Source organism: Ranitomeya variabilis, chromosome 5, assembly GCF_051348905.1.
Source record: "Ranitomeya variabilis isolate aRanVar5 chromosome 5, aRanVar5.hap1, whole genome shotgun sequence".
Classification (NCBI taxonomy): Eukaryota; Metazoa; Chordata; class Amphibia; order Anura; family Dendrobatidae; genus Ranitomeya; species Ranitomeya variabilis.
In genome coordinates, this window is record NC_135236.1 from 336,327,060 (window position 1) to 336,346,777 (window position 19,718).

General features: G+C 45.0%; 1 protein-coding gene across 4 annotated transcripts in view; it reads left to right on the top strand.

The window, feature by feature from the left end:
* Positions 1-19,718, top strand: part of PUS7 (pseudouridine synthase 7) — an 85,667-nt gene that overhangs the window by 47,367 nt on the left and 18,582 nt on the right. For all 4 annotated transcript variants that reach the window (XM_077264754.1, XM_077264756.1, XM_077264755.1 and 1 more), the window contains 3 exons: positions 4,299-4,459; positions 5,073-5,199; positions 8,727-8,828. In XM_077264754.1, the coding sequence (XP_077120869.1) occupies positions 4,299-4,459; positions 5,073-5,199; positions 8,727-8,828 (390 nt within the window). The remainder of the gene's footprint in view (positions 1-4,298; positions 4,460-5,072; positions 5,200-8,726; positions 8,829-19,718) is intronic.

A 19,718-nucleotide genomic window follows, 5' to 3' on the forward strand; every position in this document is an offset into this window, starting at 1 on the left:
TTTTATTTTAATTCTTTTTTTTTTACCAATTATATGGTGCCCAGTCTCCTCCACCCTGGGTACCAACCGCACATAATCTGCTTACTTCCCGCATGGTGTGCACAGCCCCGTGCGGGAAGTAAGCAGATCAATGCATTCCTATGTGTGCGGAATCCCCGCAATTCCGCAAATTTAATGAACATGTTGCTTTTTTTTCCGCGATGCGATTTTTTCGCGGAAAAAAATGCAACATTTGCACAAAAAATGCGGAATACCCTGAAAATAATGGGAGGCATATGTTAGCGTTTTTTCCGCGTTTTTATCACGTTTTTATAGCGAAAAAACGCGAAAAATACTGAATGTGTGCACATAGCCTTAAAGGGAATCTGTCAGCAGGTTTTTGCTTTTTAATCTGAAGAGAGCAAGAGATGGAGGCTGAAACACAGAATTCAGGGAAGTGTCACTTGTCAAAGTGCTTCTGCTGTTTACTTACTGTGAAGGATTTATCACTAAGAGATTAACATTGTCTTAGCACCTCACTGTCTGTTGACTTTGTATGTCCAGAGCCTATTGTGGGCGGGGTTAGCTTTTTCAGCTCTGCTTTATGCTACATCTAAAAACTGATTGTGTCAGAAAGGTTGCACCCAGTAATCTTAGTGATACATCCTTGGATTCAGCTTCTCTTTTCCTACACTATACACCTCTCAGATGAGGTAGCAAAGACCTGCTGACAGATTCCCTTTAGGAAGCAGCCAATTTTCATTTTTGCTTTTCAGTTAGTCTTCCCCTTTTTCAAATAGCCATAATTTTTTTATTTTTCCTCTGACAAAGACGTATAAGGCTACTTTCACACTAGCGTTAACTGCATTCCGTCACAATGCGTCGTTTTGCCGAAAAAACGCATCCTGCAAAAGTGTTTGCAGGATGCGTTTTTACACCATTGATTAACATTAAGCGACGCATTGTGACGGATTGCCACACGTCGCACCCGTCGTGCGACGGATGCGTCGTGCAGTGGCGGACCGTCGGGAGCAAAAAACGCTACATGTAACGTTTTTTGCTCACGACGGTCCGCTTTTTCCGACCGCGCATGCGCGGCCGGAACTCCGCCCCCACCTCCCCGCACTTCCCCGCACCTCACAATGGGGCAGCGGATGCGCTGGAAAAATGCATCCGCTGCCCCCCGTTGTGCGGCGGAGACAACGCTAGCGTCGGGAACGTCGGCCCGACGCACAGCGACGGGCCGAGCCCGACGCTAGTGTGAAAGTAGCCTAAGGGATTGTGTTTTGACACCATTTATTTTACCATACAGAAAAAGGAAAATGCACAAAAAAATGTAATTGCAGTGAATGCTTGAAAAAAATTCAAATTTCAATTACTAAATCTTAAAAAACTAATAACTTTTCTAATTAAGTTATAGTAAAATTCTCTACCATTCACTCTGTACTGCAACTTAGGGTTCTGTTGATAGTACTCACTTTCTATGACAATTCGTTTGAGAGTCCCAGTGCATGATGGGATACTTAAACAAATCGTCATCTGCTGGCTGAAACTGCTATCACTCCCCTTTCCGCCCTGAAACTCCAAGTCGTGGGGGGGGGGGGGGGTATGGGGCATCACGAGGCTCCTCTTGCTTTGTTTGCAGCCCTCAAATGAAGCGTCATCAATGACGCTCGTTTCAGGGGCTAGCTCCTGCCTTGCCTCCCTTGTGGAGTGTCTCCCTCAGTGCCCTGTCTGAAGAGCCCAGCGTCTGATCTGTTGTCTGCTTAGCTGAAAAGTTTTAAGCCAGCAGCAGAGCGGTCACTATACCTGGTGTGCAAGAGGACTAGCGCCATCCCAGCAGATGACATCGCTTGTCTTTGTTGGGTATAGTGTCACCACTCTGCTGCACGGGGGAGACAGTAGAAAGCCAGTAGTAGTTATATGGAGTGGGATCACGGGATGAGCCTGCCTCATAACCAGCAGATAATGGCTGTGACACAGTCAGAATCTGCCTTTAACAGCCTTGGGTAGAGCGGAGCGCTGCCTGTGACTGTTAAATGCCACTGTCAAACTCTCTGACTTAGTTTTTGCTACCTCACTTGATAGTACCACAACAGGAGGAAAAAAAAAAAAGAGGAAAAAACCACTATTCTAGAAAAAACACCACAGAAAAACAGGCAAAGGTGCTTACCTGTCTAGGCCTCAAATCAAATGCACTCTCATGGAGCAGTGGGCCCAAGTAAAAGATGGCGACTACACAGGTGTGGTAATACCAAATGAGACAGCCAGCCTACAATCAGGGATTGGCCGCTTGGCACACCAGTGCAAATAAATAATCTGCAGCAGTGGTCACACAGAGTATGCACAGAATCTGGATCATAGCCTATTAGTAACGCCATGTGGCGGGCTGGCCAGTGCTAACTGTAAAGCGTCCCGTGTGAACAGAGGCCACAACTTACAAAGCCATCAGGGCCCAACTGCACCTCAAAAAGTAAAAGTAAAAAAAGTGCACAAGAACATATCACAAAATGTAAGGTATTAGTTAATATTATGGCCACAATACATAAGCTGGCAACCCACATCACGGGTCCTCACGCTTGCCAGTCCTAGTCTAACAGCAAAAACCACAACAGGAGGAAAAAAAAAAGAGGAAAAAACCTCCACTACTCTAGAAAAAACACACCACAGAAAAACAGGCAAAGGTGCTTACCTGTCTAGGCCTCAAATCAAATGCACTCTCATGGTGCAGTGGGCCCAAGTAAAAGATGGCGACTACAAAGGTGTGGTAATACCAAATGAGACAGCCAGCTCACTTGATAGTAGCCTGATGTAGGCAAAGAAAGCTGAAACCCAAAATGTATGGACCGGGCACGGACCCTGAGAACTGACTTCACCAGTAAGTCCGTGTTACTGTTTGGGTTCAAGCGCTAAGGCTTGTGATTGGTGGTAAGGCTAATACCACCGGCCAGAGCGCTGCCGCTGTCAGATGACAGTGAGAGCCTGCAGCTGTGACCGGAGGTAAAAAGTTTACCTCTGGTCACAGGCAGCTGATGGGACTACTACTCCCATCAACCTGCTACCTCTAGTAGCAGCAAGAGCAGGTGCTGCTGATTAGAGTGTTCATCAGTCTGCACAATAGTTAAATTTATAATTTTTTTAAATGTCTCGGGTTCCCCTGTATTTTTGATAACCAGCGGAGGCAAAACTGACAGCTGCAGGCTGCATTCGTCAGCTCTCTGCTATAGCAAAGCTGGTTATCAGGGTGTCCCCACGCTGTTTTTTTTATTATTTATATAAATAATTTAAAAAAAATGGTGATGGGTCCTCTCCATTTTTTGATAACAAGTCAAGCTAAAGCAGACATATAGGGGCTTGTATTCTCAGGTGGTAAGGGACCATGGATACTGGCCCTCCCCAGCCTAAAAATAGCAGCCCACAAGCGCCAGAAAAGGCGCATCTATTTGACCTGTGGCGGTGAGGTTCAAATTTGTGGAGTTGATGTCACCTTTGTTTTATCCGGTGACATCAAGCTCACCTTTACTCTCCGTTACTAATGCTATAGTTATATTGTAATTAAACACACAGCCAGAATAAAGTCCTTTATTTGAAATAACCACACTTTTTTCATTTACGAATAACAAAAACAGTTATACTTCCAGAACGCCCATTCCATCTCCTGTAAAAAAAAAAAAAAAAATCCAACAAAATAAAAAATAACCATATTCCTCACCTGCTCGACGCTCTGCCCCATGTGTTAGTCCACGTCTGCGATGAATAGTTTACAACCTGTACTGAGCCAAGATGCGATCGTTTAGGCTGATAACCACAGGAGAATGAGTTGCTGCGAGCTCCACATCAGTGATAACGGTGACGTCATCGAGGTTACCACAGGGCTTTGAGACTGCGTTCCCAACCAGGTCCCTGAACTGCGGTGACCTCAGTGAGATCACCGCAGTTCACCTTGAGACTGCAGGGCTTTCATGCCAGAGTTTTCTTCTGCAGGGCTTTTTTTTGGCTAGGGTAGTCTTCTGCAGGGATTTTTTTTTTTCACATTGTCTTCTGCTTCAAAGCTCTTTCTCCAGGGTATTCTTCTTCTGGTCTTTTATGCCAAGTTATTCTTCTGAAGGGCTTTTTAGCAGGGTATTCTTCTATAGGACTTTTTTTTTTTTTTTTTTTTACATGCTTTTCTGTTGCAAGGCTTTTTTGCCAGTTTATTCTTCTGTAGGTTTTTTTTGCCAGGTTATTCTGCTTCATTACTTTATTTTTAAAGCCTTTACATTTCTGTCTCGTAATTGTGTGAAAATCAGTTATCCTCATTATGAACTGTGTTTTTATAGCCGAAAAGGGATATCTGGTTCAGTGCAGAGAAGAGTGGGCAAAGACAAAGGACCCAGATGCTGCTCTGCGAAAACTGCCTGTTAAGCGTTGTGTAGAAGGTCAGCTGCTTCGTGGGCTTTCTAAATATGGCATGAAAAACATTGTCACAGCATTTGGCATAGTGAGTATTTTTTAATGTACCCCATTTGTTACATAAACTATTTACATGTTTTTGGAAGGCGTTTTATGCAACATATAATAGGTTCTGGATGTTACAGGCGTGTATAAATTTCTCTTTTACCTATCATACATGTTGTAACTGAAGTGCTGTAACGGGAATCTGTTGGGTCTGCAGATGTAGGGTTAATCTGTAGGTTAATGGCATGAAGGTGCCCGACCGCTGTACTGAAAGTGTGGTTCCTGGTAGAAAATGAACTTTATTTCTCCCAGGAGCCGCTGGCTTTAAGTCATGCAGGCGTGCCAGGCATAATGCTAACCTATAGATTATCCCTATATCTACAAGTTAATAGCGTTATTGGACCTGTCAGGTTCCCTTTAAGTTCCTGTTGTAATTGTGGTAACAAGAATGTTTTTTGCAAACTTTGGGCAGTATTCTTTTGTGAAGATTATCTTTTTCACAACCTAAAATCAAATGAGGAGTCAGGCAAAAGTGCATTAACTTACCGAGAGACCAAAGTTTGGAGGGAACCTGCAGTTGACCTGGTTGCTTTAAATTGTGACATTTGCTGTTAGAACTTGAAATGATCAATAAATCTGTTACCATTTTGCATTAGATTCCTAGGAACAACCGACTAATGTATGTGCACAGTTATCAGAGTTATGTATGGAACAATATGGTAAGCAAGAGAATTGAGGAGTATGGACTTAAAATTGTTCCTGGAGACCTTGTGCTGAAAGGAGGTATTACAAAATATATATTTTCTTTTTAGATATGTCAATTTGTAAGTGTATGTAGATATATCTATTTGAATTGTGTACACACACAACATTACTATTTGGCTATTTTCATGTCATGTTTTAGCCATAAAGTTGAAGCTTTTTTTTGTTGTTTTTTTTATACTGAAAACTGAATGTGACGAGAGGCCTGTACTGGTGGATTCTTTTGTCATTGACTTATTTTTTCAAATTAAAAACAATATGCTACTTGGTTCAGTTTTTTATTTTTGACAGAATAGTGAAACATAGCAGGCTGCCCTCTTATGTTCTGACACAAATAAAAAAAAAACACTATCCAGATATATAATCTTTACAATGGAAGTGAATGGCAACATAATTCAACTGTATAGGCATCCTTATACAGAATAGAGGTAAATAACTTATGCCTAAGGCTCAGTTCACATGGGCGCAGAATTTATCAGACTAGCCACGTCAGCAGATTGCTTTGTGACCATCTGCATAGCCGATGGGTGCAGGAGCTGCCTGCTTTTTACGTCCACAAGTTTGGTCCGAAATTAAAAGAAGACTAAAGTATACTATGTTGTTGTGTTGGTTTTTTTTTTTCGTTTTTTTTAATAACACCGACTATAGGTCCATGTGAAAAGTAGCCCTTGTGCACTATCACATAGGCTAACATTGGTCTGATGGGTTTTTTTTTACACAGACCGCATTCAGACCGAAAAATTGTTGTGTGAAAGCGCACCACTCGCTCTTGTTAGTGCGCGCGCCACTCGCTCTTGTTAGTGCGCGCGCCACTCGCTCTTGTCATTGCAGCTCTTGTCACAAATTGACCAGCATTTCTGTCCATACAGTGGCTGCTGATGGAGTAGCATGTGTCCATCAGCCACCTCCAATAGAAAAGAAGCTTTTACCTGTGATGTGTTTAACTACAGGAGGAGCCTGATTGATCTGGTTACATGCTCCTCCGTCAGCAGCCATTGTATGAACAGAAGTGCTGCGCATACAGGTCCTTCTCAAAAAATTAGCATATAGTGTTAAATTTCATTATTTACCATAATGTAATGATTACAATTAAACTTTCATATATTATAGATTCATTATCCACCAACTGAAATTTGTCAGGTCTTTTATTGTTTTAATACTGATGATTTTGGCATACAACTCCTGATAACCCAAAAAACCTGTCTCAATAAATTAGCATATCAAGAAAAGGTTCTCTAAATGACCTATTACCCTAATCTTCTGAATCAACTAATTTACTCTAAACACATGCAAAAGATACCTGAGGCTTTTAAAAACTCCCTGCCTGGTTCATTACTCAAAACCCCCATCATGGGTAAAGGTACCGTCACACTAAGCGACGCTGCAGCGATAGCGACAGCAATGCCGATCGCTGCAGCGTCGCTGTGTGGTCGCTGGAGAGCTGTCACACAGACCGCTCTCCAGCGACCAGCGATGCCGAGGTCCCCGGGTAACCAGGGTAAACATCGGGTTGCTAAGCGCAGGGCCGCGCTTAGTAACCCGATGTTTACCCTGGTTACCAGCGTAAAAGTTAAAAAAACAAACAGTACATGCTCACCTGCGCGTCCCCCAGCCTCTGCATCCTGACGCTGACTGAGCTCCGGCCCTAACAGCAGAGCGGTGACGTCACCGCTGTTGCTTTCACTTTCAGTTTAGGGCCGGCGCTTTAGTGTCAGGAAGCAGAGGCTGGGGGACGCGCAGGTGAGTATGTACTGTTTGTTTTTTTTTACTTTTACGCTGGTAACCAGGGTAAACATCGGGTTACTAAGCGCGGCCCTGCGCTTAGTAACCCGATGTTTACCCTGGTTACCAGTGTAAAATATCGCTGGTATCGTCGCTTTTGCTGTCAAACACGGCGATACACGGCGACCTAGCGACCAAATAATGTGCAGACCTTCTAGCAGCGACCAGCAATTTCACAGCGGGATCCAGATCGCTGCTGCGTGTCAAATACAGCGATATCGCCATCCAGGTCGCTGCAACGTCACGGATTGCTGGCGATATCGCCTAGTGTGACGGTACCTTTAGACTAGCGACCTGACAGATGTCAAGAAGGCCATCATTGACACCCTCAAGCAAGAGGGTAAGACCCAGAAAGAAATTTCTCAACAAATAGGCTGTTCCCAGAGTGCTGTATCAAGGCACCTCAATGGTAAGTCTGTTGGAAGGAAACAATGTGGCAGAAAACGCTGTACAACGAGAAGAGGTGACCGGACCCTGAGGAAGATTGTGGAGAAGGACCGATTCCAGACCTTGGGGAACCTGAGGAAGCAGTGGACTGAGTCTAGTGTGGAAACATCCAGAGCCACCGTGCACAGGCGTGTGCAGGAAATGGGCTACAGGTGCCGCATTCCCCAGGTAAAGCCACTTTTGAACCATAAACAGCGGCAGAAGCGCCTGACCTGGGCTACAGAGAAGCAGCACTGGACTGTTGCTAAGTGGTCCCAAGTACTTTTTTTCTGATGAAAGCAAATTTTGCATGTCATTCGGAAATCAAGGTGCCAGAGTCTGGAGGAAGACTGGGGAGAAGGAAATGCCAAAATGCCTGAAGTCCATTGTCAAGTACCCACAGTCAGTGATGGTGTGGGGTGCCATGTCAGCTGCTGGTGTTGGTCCACTGTGTTTCATCAAGGGCAGGGTCAATGCAGCTAGCTATCAGGAGATTTTGGAGCACTTCATGCTTCCATCGGCTGAAATGCTTTATGGAGATGAAGATTTCATTTTTCAGCACGACCTGGCACCTGCTCACAGTGCCAAAACCACTGGTAAATGGTTTACTGACCATGGTATTACTGTACTCAATTGGCCTGCCAACTCTCCTGACCTGAACCCCATAGAGAATCTGTGGGATATTGTGAAGAGAAAGTTGAGAGACGCAAGACCCAACACTCTGGATGAGCTTAAGGCCGCTATTGAAGCATCCTGGGCCTCCATAACATCTCAGCAGTGTCACAGGCTGATTGCCTCCATGCCACGCCGCATTGAAGCAGTCATTTCTGCCAAAGGATTCCCGACCAAGTATTGAGTGCATAACTGAACATTATTATTTGATGGTTTTTTTGTTTGTTATTAAAAAACACTTTTATTTGATTGGACGGGTGAAATATACTAATTTATTGAGACAGGTTTTTTGGGTTATCAGGAGTTGTATGCCAAAATCATCAGTATTAAAACAATAAAAGACCTGACAAATTTCAGTTGGTGGATAATGAATCTATAATATATGAAAGTTTAATTGTAATCATTACATTATGGTAAATAATGAAATTTAACACTATATGCTAATTTTTTGAGAAGGACCTGTATTGTAACGAAAGCTGCACTAAAGGTTAAGGGGTTGACCACTTTCTTTTGTGTAGAAATAACAGAACTGTTGTGAACACACAAGCTGAAAACAGACCTGAAATGATCATTATACTTTATTTTCATGGTTAATACTAGAATCAAAATGTATTTATTTTCTTGTAATATGGTTATAATATATTCAATCAATATTTTTGCACTTGCAGCGACTGCAGTTGTAATTGATGAAAGTAATATTCACAATTACACCATTCATGATGTAGTAATGCCACTGCCAGGTTTTGATGTCATATATCCTGAGCACAAACGTGAGTATGAAATAAATGAATTTGTCCATTATGTATACAAATTGCCTCTTCAGAGAAAAAGAGGACTTAAACTCTATAGCTCCACCTGTCGGAAGTAGCGATCCTACAAGTCACAATCAACCCTTTAACGAGTCGTGCAATATGACTTAGGATAAAAGCCAAATCAGTATATCAATTCGCAGACCCTTAGACCCTTTGTCCATTATGGTGACACATTCCCAGCTGGCAGGGCTGTTTAACACACGCAGATCACTTCTGGAAATGACACATCACAAAAGTGAATGTACTGGCATTCACAGTTACATTTGGGGCTGGGAATCTGTCACAAGATTACTCCTGCCCCATCTAAGTGCAGTGCGATGTAGTGGCAGAGACCCTGATTCCAGAAGTGTATCACTTACAGGGCTGCTTGCTACAGTTTTGATAAAATTGCTGTTTTTTTCTGCTGCAATCAACCAATTTTCTGCATGCTGAGCTCTATATAATGCCATCCATAGATTGGCAGATTTACTCGGACTCCCATGACAGCACGACGAGAGAGGGGATCTGCCCATTAGGAACAGGAAACCTACAGATACAAAAGGGCGGCACCTCTCCCCTGCATCAGTTGGTTTCCTGTTCCTAAAGGGACGGGTGCCTACAGATGAACTAAAGGAGCCCAGGCCGGCCGGACCGAATCTGGTAGCGGGGGGGTCTCCTACCTCGGCCGGTGCGGAGAACCCTGGAGACGCCACGGTGGTCCTGGCTGGACTGCACGCGGTGGCGTTCGCAGCAGGGAGCGGAGTCCGGAGGATTTCCTGCCTCCATCAGCGTCGGCGCCGGTAAGTATACCCATTGGTGGTGCAGCGGTGCGGTGAATGTGGGGTGCCGGCGTCAGGGCTGTCTGGGTGAACTCTCGGAGCACTGCGGTCCATCCCCGGCGTCCTGCACCGCTCTCAGCGTGTGCTGGAGCGTTTCCGGGTGCGGTGACGTGAGGGGGCGGAGTTAGCAGCCGCTTCCGGGTCGCCGGGTGTCTGCGCATGCGCAGTCGATCCAAGATGGCGGCGCCCATAGCATCCTGATGCCGGTTTTCTCCCACATGGTTTCCTGCCTCCCTGCTGTATCCTGAGCCAATGGGGCAGTGCTGACCTATCTGCTGACCGGATCCAAGGGGGATTTAAGCAGGTGACAACTGCAGAACCCTGCTTTTGGTCGCAAGTCATCATGGAGAGTGGTGGTGAGCAGCAGCAGCAGCAGCAGCTGGATGAGGTGCGTCAGAAGCCCAAGGACAGAAGCGACCAGTCCAGTCGAAGAAGCTCATCCGCAAAAGGATCCAGAGCTTCGGCTAGGAAAGAACCCCCTGGTATTCCGGTACTTACTTTGGCACACGGGTAAGTGATCTACGTGAAAGTTCACTCTGTGACGCAGGCCCCCTATACTTTATCATTCTAGGGGAAGAAAAGCACGGACAAGTCAAGGCATAAGGAATGTGCCCTCTGTGGGGTCCCCTTACCTGATTCTTGTCCCAAAAAGTTATGTGCCCCCTGTATACAACAGACGGTGAAGTCTACAGGAGTGGTTGGGTGGAAGTGACATTAGGTCAGATAGTAGTTATCACCTATATTGTCCTCCCCTAGGTAGCGGAAGAATCTGTGAGTGCGGCTAACCTGAAAGAAATGATCCGTTTGGAAGTAAGGGAATCCCTACGGTCCCTGTCCCAAGCGGGAGGTTCAAAACATAGGACCCCCCTGGACTCTAATTCTTCGGAGGAAGAAAGAGAAGAGGGTGCCTATCACTCAAGTCCTTCCTCCTCTTCTTCAGATGAGGAGTCTGGACGATTCTGTCTACCCCTGGATAGAATTGACAAACTCGTCAAGTCTGTTAGAGGCACAATGGGGATAGAAGAGCCCAAGCCGCAGCCCTCAAAGCAGGATATGATGTTCAGCGGATTGGATCGTAAAAAACATAGATCTTTCCCGGTGAACGAAAAAATCCAAGACTTGATTCTCCGAGAATGGAAGAAACCCGAGAAAAAGGGTTCCTTACCGCCAGCGTTAAAACGCAGGTACCCTTTCGATGATCCGGTTGTGGAAACATGGGATAAAGCCCCTAAGCTGGATGCGGCGGTGGCAAAAGCGTCAAAGAAAGCCTCATTGCCTTTTGAGGATATGGGGACCCTCAAGGACCCCCTTGACAGAAAGGCAGATACTTTCCTTAAAGGAACCTGGGAGACGGCGGCGGGATCTCTAAGACCAGGAGTTGCCGCGACATGTACAGCCAGGTCTTTAATGGTCTGGCTGGATCAGTTAGAGTCCCAGCTCAAGGACGGCACTTCCAGAGATTCCATTCTGAAGGCCTTACCAACAATGCAGAATGCTGCAGCCTTTCTGTCAGACGCATCTGTGGACTCAGTCAGGATGGCGGCTAGAGCGGCAGGACTCTGCAACGCGGCTCGTAGAGCTTTATGGTTGAAGTGCTGGTCTGGCGACATTCAATCCAGAACTAAGCTCTGCACCATCCCGTGTAAAGGAGAATATCTCTTTGGACCAACTCTGGATGAGTTGCTGGAGAAAGCGGGGGATGATAAGAAGAAATTTCCTAATCCGTCTTCAGCATCCTACCGCAGGCCCTTCATTAAGAGGAGATTTGGTCGCGGGAAAAAACGCGGATCCTCACCCTCTAGAGAGAGTTTTAGATGGGAGGATAGACGCGGAAGAGGTACGGGCTATATGTTTCGCCGTTCCTCGAAAGAACAGAAAAAAACGGACCAATGACTAGCAATCCCTGTGGGGGGTAGACTGTCAGCATTCTCCTCAGCTTGGTTTGACATTACGAACAGTAAATGGGTCCGAGGCATCATAGCGAAAGGTCTAAGACTTGACTTTGATCACTGGCCTCGAGATAAATTTAAATTAACCCCTTTACGTTCCTCCCCCCTTGAGCAAGCAGCCTTGGAAGCAGAGGTCACGAACTTATGCTTCAAGAATGTTTTGGTTGAAATCCCAGTATCAGAAAGAGGGAGGGGATTTTACTCTCCTCTCTTTCTGATCAAGAAGCCGGACAGATCGTTTAGAACGATCATAAATCTTAAAGGCCTTAATAATTTTCTGACCAATGAATCGTTCAAAATGGAATCAATTGGTTCAGCAATAAAAATGTTGTTTAAACACTGCTTCATGGTAGTTGTAGATCTAAAGGACGCGTACTATCATGTCCCAGTACATGAAGACTTCCAGAGATTCCTGAGGGTAGCTGTGTCAATGGGGGGACAAATTCGTCATTTCCAGTTTAGAGCCCTTCCCTTTGGCTTATCAGCGGCTCCTAGGGTGTTTACCAAGTTAGTGGCCGAAGTCATGGCGCACTTACGAGAGTCTGACATCTTAATTGTCCCCTATTTGGATGATTTCCTTATAATTGGGAATTCAGCAGACCATTGCCTCTCTCAGCTAAAAACAACCACAACCAAACTTGAGCATCTGGGGTGGATTGTGAATTATGAAAAATCCCGATTACAGCCCCAGAAAATACAGAGATTCTTAGGACTGTTGTTAAATTCAGAGACCCAACAGTGTTGTCTTCCGCCCGACAAGTTATTACACATCCAACAACAGGTGTCTAGAGCAACTGATAATCCATCCATGACACTTAGACAGGCTATGTCACTGTTAGGATCTCTAACCTCGTGCATTCCCGCTGTCCATTGGGCCCAATTTCACACCAGACCTTTACAATCCGAGGTACTGGTTAATGACAGAATCTTACAAGGGTCCTTGCAAAGTCAGATTACTTTGGGTCCAGAAGCACTGACATCTCTTAGATGGTGGCTAATCAATGACAATTTATCGGCAGGAGTTCCCTGGGTGACACAGGCGACACGTATTGTAACGACAGACGCTAGCCCTTCAGGTTGGGGAGCACACATGGATGACATGATAATTCAGGGTCTATGGGACACCCTAACATCAGCCTCCTCCAACCAAAAAGAATTAATGGCGGTTGAACTTTCAGTTAAAAAATTACTCTCATATCTGCAGGGTCACCACGTCAAGATCCTCTCGGACAACCAGGTGGTGGTCACATACATAAATCACCAGGGTGGAACTCATTCCGAATCACTGATGAGAGTGACAGATCGTCTATTCCAGACTGCGGAAGACCATTTTCTATCTTTAACCGCACTGCACATAAGAGGGAAAGAAAATGTGAAGGTGGACTTTCTAAGCCGCAACACCCTGAGACAAGGGGAGTGGTCTCTAAACGGTCTTGTGTTCGACCAGATTGTCCACAAATGGGGACATCCAGAGGTGGATTTATTTGCCACCAGGGACAATCGAAAGACAGTAAAATTCTGTTCCCTAAATCCCAGGGAGAATCCTCTAGCGGTAGACGCCTTTCTGATCAGTTGGAACTTTCGGCTGGCTTATGCGTTCCCCCCGCTGGCCTTGATACCTCTGGTAATCAGGAAAATAAGAGAGGATCGGGCAAGAGTTATTTTGATTGCCCCATTTTGGCCCAGAAGGGCCTGGTTCACCTGGCTCAGGATCATGTCAGTGGAGGACCCCTGGGTGCTTCCGGACATTCCAGATTTACTCTACCAGGGTCCAATCAGCCATCCTCAAGTAAAGAATCTCCATTTAACGGCATGGAGTTTGAGAGGGCGTTACTGAAGGACAAAGGGTTCTCCCCAAAATTGATTGAAACCCTTATGAAAAGTAGAAAGCAGATTACAACAACAATCTATGCTAGAACCTGGCGGAAATTCCTAGCCTCTTCTGACTTTAATTTAGAAGAGGGAATTCCTATAAAACAGATCTTAGAATTCCTGCAAAGGGGCTTAGAGCTAGATCTATCCACTAGTACCCTAAAGGTACAAGTCTCGGCCCTAGGGGCCTTGTTTTCCTGTAACATCGCCAATAATTATTGGATCTCAAGGTTCATTAAAGCTTCTAGTAGGGCTAGACCCATACATAAGGATAGATCTATGCCTTGGGATCTTAATCTAGTCCTGTCAGCATTGACTAGAGAGCCGTTTGAACCATTACAATCAGCTTCAATTAAGGCCTTATCCCTTAAAACAGCATTTCTGGTAGCGATAACATCTGCCCGTAGGGTAGGGGACATACAAGCTCTCTCCAGAATTTCCCCTTACACAGAGTTTCTGCCAGATAGGGTAGTCCTCAGACCGGACCCAGCCTATTTACCAAAAGTGTCATCACGGTTTCACAGGTCACAGGAGATAGTTTTACCATCTTTCCTTCCCAATCCCTCCAACCCTAAAGAAGAGCTACTCCATACACTAGACGTTAGGAGATGCCTGTTAGAATACATCTCTGTTACTGATACATGGAAGAAAGATAATGCATTCTTTTTATCTTTCCAAAATCCTAGAAAGGGACTCAGGGTATCAAAGTACACACTAGCGAAGTGGATTAGGGAGGCTATCTCTTTGGCTTATACTGCAGGTGGGGGTCCGACTCTGCAGAATCTGAGGGCGCATTCCACCAGAGCCATGGCTACATCCTGGGTGGAAAAATCTGGAGTATCAATCGACCAGATATGTAAGGCGGCCACATGGTCATCCCCGTCCACCTTCTTTAAACACTATAGGTTGGATTTAGGGGCCTCCTCTGATCTCACCTTCGGGTTAAGGGTGCTGCAAGCTATAGTCCCTCCCTAAGGTAGTGTTACATCTCTGTAAATCTCTCGTCGTGCTGTCATGGGAGTCCGAGTAAAGCATTAAGCTACTTACGGGTAGCGGCATTTCTCGGAGGCCCATGACAGCACCCTTAGTTCCCTCCCTATTTCACGTGGGGGTTGCACCTCCTATAATGTATATATCTCACGTATGATACCCAGTTCCAATATATGGGTTATAATATTGTATATAAACTGTATATAATGTATATTTTTGTGTGCCACTAACCGCGGTAGTCCTCTCAAGGCTCTGAAATACAACTGATGCAGGGGAGAGGTGCCGCCCTTTTGTATCTGTAGGTTTCCTGTTCCTAATGGGCGGATCCCCTCTCTCGTCGTGCTGTCATGGGCCTCCGAGAAATGCCGCTACCCGTAAGTAGCTTAATGCTTTCTGTGTACACTGTGCATAGACAAAAATCTAACGCGTAGGACTACATGGCAGCAGGTTTCATAGACATCTAGTGATAATCTCTGACTAATAAAGCAATGATTTTTATCAAAACTTCAGCAGGCAGCCCAGTAAGTGACATATTGCTGGAATCAGAGTCTGTCTCTACAGTATGCGTCTCTCAGTTTAGGTGACAGATTCCCTTTAATCATATTAATATTCATTTTCTGTTTTTGTCACGATTCAGATTTTGGCAATAATAGTGAATTGCATTTAGACCTGTACTTGTAGGTGGGGTTAATATTAGGGCGAGTGGAATAAGCAGCAGTGTGTGGTGGAGGCCATAGCGTGTGACATAGTGCTGTATGTATTAGACATTGAAGGCCTAGCATGGTTTGCTTAGGATGCTGCTGGGAAACGAGATGACTGAGGAGAAGGCTAGATGCTGTGATCAATCCTGTGCTAGATTCTGTATTATCAAGTCTACAGTCTTTCTACAAAGGCTCAATGTGAGTTATAGCAGCAGCTTCAACGCTCATGCAGATCATGTGGCTCTGTCAGTATGAATTCATAGGCTAAGTGTCACCTAATTGGTGTGAAAGATCAAGCTGCTGCTATAATTCACACTGAGGCTCAACACAAGATGAAACTTTAGTTACGGGTGAAAACTGTAAAAGAAAAGTTGCAAACATTGAGGGATACTTGTGAAATGATTTAAATGGATTGTTGCCCATCATAGGATGGCTTCCAGTTCTGAATGCTTTTGGAAAACAAAAGGTGCGCTGAGATAAGATAAAGTAATAAGCGATCATGCTGGGATAAGGTGTTATACGAGCATGCTCGTATGGTGAGTGTCTTTGGCGTGCTTGAAATACACTCACCGGCCACTTTATTAGGTACACCATGCTAGTAACGGGTTGGACCCCCTTTTGCCTTCAGAACTGCCTCAATTCTTCGTGGCATAGATTCAACAAGGTGCTGGAAGCATTCCTCAGAGATTTTGGTCCATATTGACATGATGGCATCACACAGTTGCCGCAGATTTGTCGGCTGCACATCCCAAAGATGCTCCATACAAGGCAGGATGGATCCATGCTTTCATGTTGTTTACGCCAAATTCTGACCCTACCATCCGAATGTCGCAGCAGAAATCGAGACTCATCAGACCAAGCAACGTTTTTCCAATCTTCTACTGTCCAATTTCGATGAGCTTGTACAAATTGTAGCCTCAGTTTCCTGTTCTTAGCTGAAAGGAGTGGTACCCGGTGTGGTCTTCTGCTGCTGTAGCCCATCTGCCTCAAAGTTCGACGCACTGTGCGTTCAGAGATGCTCTTAGGCCTACCTTGGTTGTAACGGGTGGCGATTTGAGTCACTGTTGCCTTTCTATCAGCTCGAACCAGTCTGCCCATTCTCCTCTGACCTCTGGCATCAACAAGGCATTTCCGCCCACAGAACTGCCGCTCACTGGATTTTTTTTCTTTTTCGGACCATTCTCTGTAAACCCTAGAGATGGTTGTGCGTGAAAATCCCAGTAGATCAGCAGTTTCTGAAATACTCAGACCAGCCCTTCTGGCACCAACAACCATGCCACGTTCAAAGGCACTCAAATCACCTTTCTTCCCCATACTGATGCTCGGTTTGAACTGCAGGAGATTGTCTTGACCATGTCTACATGCCTAAATGCACTGAGTTGCCGCCATGTGATTGGCTGATTAGAAATTAAGTGTTAACAAGAAGTTGGACAGGTGTACCTAATAAAGTGGCCGGTGAGTGTATATGTTTGAGTCTCCACTGCTTCATGTCAACAGCCGCAACACATGCAGGGATTGTCTGTTAGGCATTTCCTGCATGTGTTGTGGCTGTCTAACATCCTCGAGATTCATATTTTGTGAGCATGCCGAAGACACTCGGATAGCACTCGAGCATGCTCGGATAACACCTTATCAGAACATGTTCGCTCATCAAGTGAGTGTTCCTATCTGAGAGAAACTGACTTTTTTTTCTCAAAAAGAAGCTCATTGAAAAAAGGGATGAGGAAACAAAACTGTTGCAACTAGGAAGACATTTGAGGGTATACATTGTCCTCTCATCCCCATCATGGTATGCAAGTCCTCCTCATCCCCATCCTAGTACGCATTGTCCCCTCATTCCCATCCTGGTACGCATTGTCCCCTCATCCCCATCCTGGTATGCATGGCCTCCTTATCCATATCCTGGTATACATGACTCTTCAACCCTATCCTGATATGCACGTCCCCCTCATCCCCATCCTTGTATACATGGCCTCATCCCTATCCTTGTCTGCATGGCTCCTTATCCCTATCCTGGTATGCATGGCTCCTTATCCCTGTGCTGGTATACATGGTCCCCTCATCCCTATCCTGGTAGGCATGGCCCCTCATCCCTATCCTGGTATGCATGGCTCTTCATCCCTATCCTGGTATGCATGGCTCCTCATCCCTATCCTGGTATGCATAGCCCCTCATCCCTATCCTTGTATGTGTGGCTCCTCATCCCTACTGTGGTATGCATGGCCCCTCATCCCATCCTGGTATGCATGGCCTCCTTATCCATATCCTGGTATGTATGGCCCCCTCATCCCTATCCTTGTATGCGTGGCTCCTCATCCCTATTGTTTTGTGCATGGCCTCCTTATCCATATCCTGGTATACACGGCTCTTCAACCCTATCCTGATATGCACGTCCCCCTCATCCCCACCCTTGTATACATGGCCTCCTCATCCCTATCCTTGTCTGCATGGCTCCTTATCCCTATCCTGGTATGCATGGCTCTTCATCCCTATCCCTATGCAAGCGCAGTGAAAATTTCTCTTTAGCAGTGGGCACAGGCTTTAGCCGCAGCAGCCAGCTCCTGCCTCCTGTGACCTGCATCTCTGCCACTGGGTGGGGAATCTTTTTTTTTTTTCTGCCAGGGGCCATGTGGATATTTATACCGTCCTCCGGGGACCATACAAGCTCCGCCCACAAAGTATTTTCTGACTCTGGCACTGGTGTCAGGACGTAATCTTTCATTGCATGCCCTTCAGTGTTCAGTAGTGAACAACTGCGTGTGTGTGCTCACAGAGCAAGAAGAAATTAATGAGCTGGTTGTAATCCAAATACAGCTCCTTACCCAAGAATGCGGTTCCTGAGAATATGTAAATGGCCCTGGGGCATGAGGTTCCCCACCCCTGTTCTAGACCCTCACTCGAGTATAAGCTGAGGGAGGCTTTTTCACCACAAAATAATGTGCTGAAAAACTCGGCTTATACTTGAGTATATACGGTATGTCTTCCTAGTTACATCCATGTCTCAGATTCCCATAGACTTTAATCGACAAGCGTGATCTGCAAAACTGATGAGAATAAGGAGATGTACGGAGTCTCATGGATTGGAGACAAAGACCCATTTGTAAAGGGAGTCTATCAGTTGGATCAACCCTCCTAAGTTGTTCATATGGGCATGCAGGTCATAAAAAGTTGATTAAAATAATACCTTAATATCTGCAATCTGGCGTCTTGTTCCGGAGAAATCCACATATTTCTTAAAATGTAAATAAGCAGTTAAAGAGGTTTTCCCACAAACAAAAGTTGATTTTAATCACTAGATGTTGGAATAATAATAGTTTCCACAATTGGATGTGATTAAATAAAATGTTCCTGTGCTGAGATAATCTTATAAATGTGCCCCTGCTCTGTACTGTGTAATGGCTGTGTCTGACCGTACAGGGACATGGTCTGATCATACTGTTGGGTTGAACAATTAATAAAATGTTCAATTCTCTAGTTGCCTACTCCTGGCCTAATGGATATTGATCATGTGCGCACTAAAGAAATACACCAAACAGACACAGTCAGATGTATACTCCTTGATCAATCTGTGGCTCAGCTCCAAAAAGGGCTTTTTATTAGTCAAACACAAGTTTATATAGTTTCTGTAAGGGGGCTCGGTTAGCTCTAAAATGGGAGTGATCGGATGTATTCCATTGGTTAGTGGGTTGGGCAATGAACAAGTCCATGGGCGGATCCATGAGGTCATCAGGGTGGGTTGGTCCATGAGGTCATCAGGGTGGACGTCACTGTGGGTGGATCCATGAGGTCATCAGGGTGGGCGTCATCTTGGATACCAGCACATGGTCTGCTGATACAGGAAATGGCAGCCATCTTTAGGGTCTCATTGATCATCTTGGATACCAGCACATGGTGTACTGATACAGGAAATGGCAGCCATATTTAGGGTCTCACTTTGATCTGAGGAAACTTATGTAAGGTTAAACAATACACGTTATGGGTTGCTTCTCTCAATTACCTTATGTCTTATGTGTTGAGGTTAATTAAGTATTTGATCTTATGGCTCTCCTCAACAATACCACAGCTCCTGGGCAAAGGAGTATACTGACAGGACAGCACAGGATCACAGATTATTCTTTCTTTGAGGTAAAACATTGTTTAAAAAAAAAACAAGCAGTGAAATATTTTACAAAAAGAATCCTCTGTGATCCTATGCTGTAATCAAAGTGAACTGTAATGGCTTGGGATGTGCCTGCGTTACTCTATTCCCCAGACAGATGGACTCTTCTAAGATATCCCTATATAATAAGCTCATACTTCCATATGCTGTATTTCACTGATTCAGATATACTGTGACCTTGTGATAAAGACCCGGGACTGCTCGAAATGTCTTCCTTATTTTGTCGCTAATCTGTTTTCAACTGGTTCATGCTTCTTTAATGTGTACTAGTCAATTAAAGTATCTTGAACATGTCGACTTTAAAGGTAAGGTACCGCGTTTGTAGATCATTCATTAATCAATGTAATGTAGCATAACAT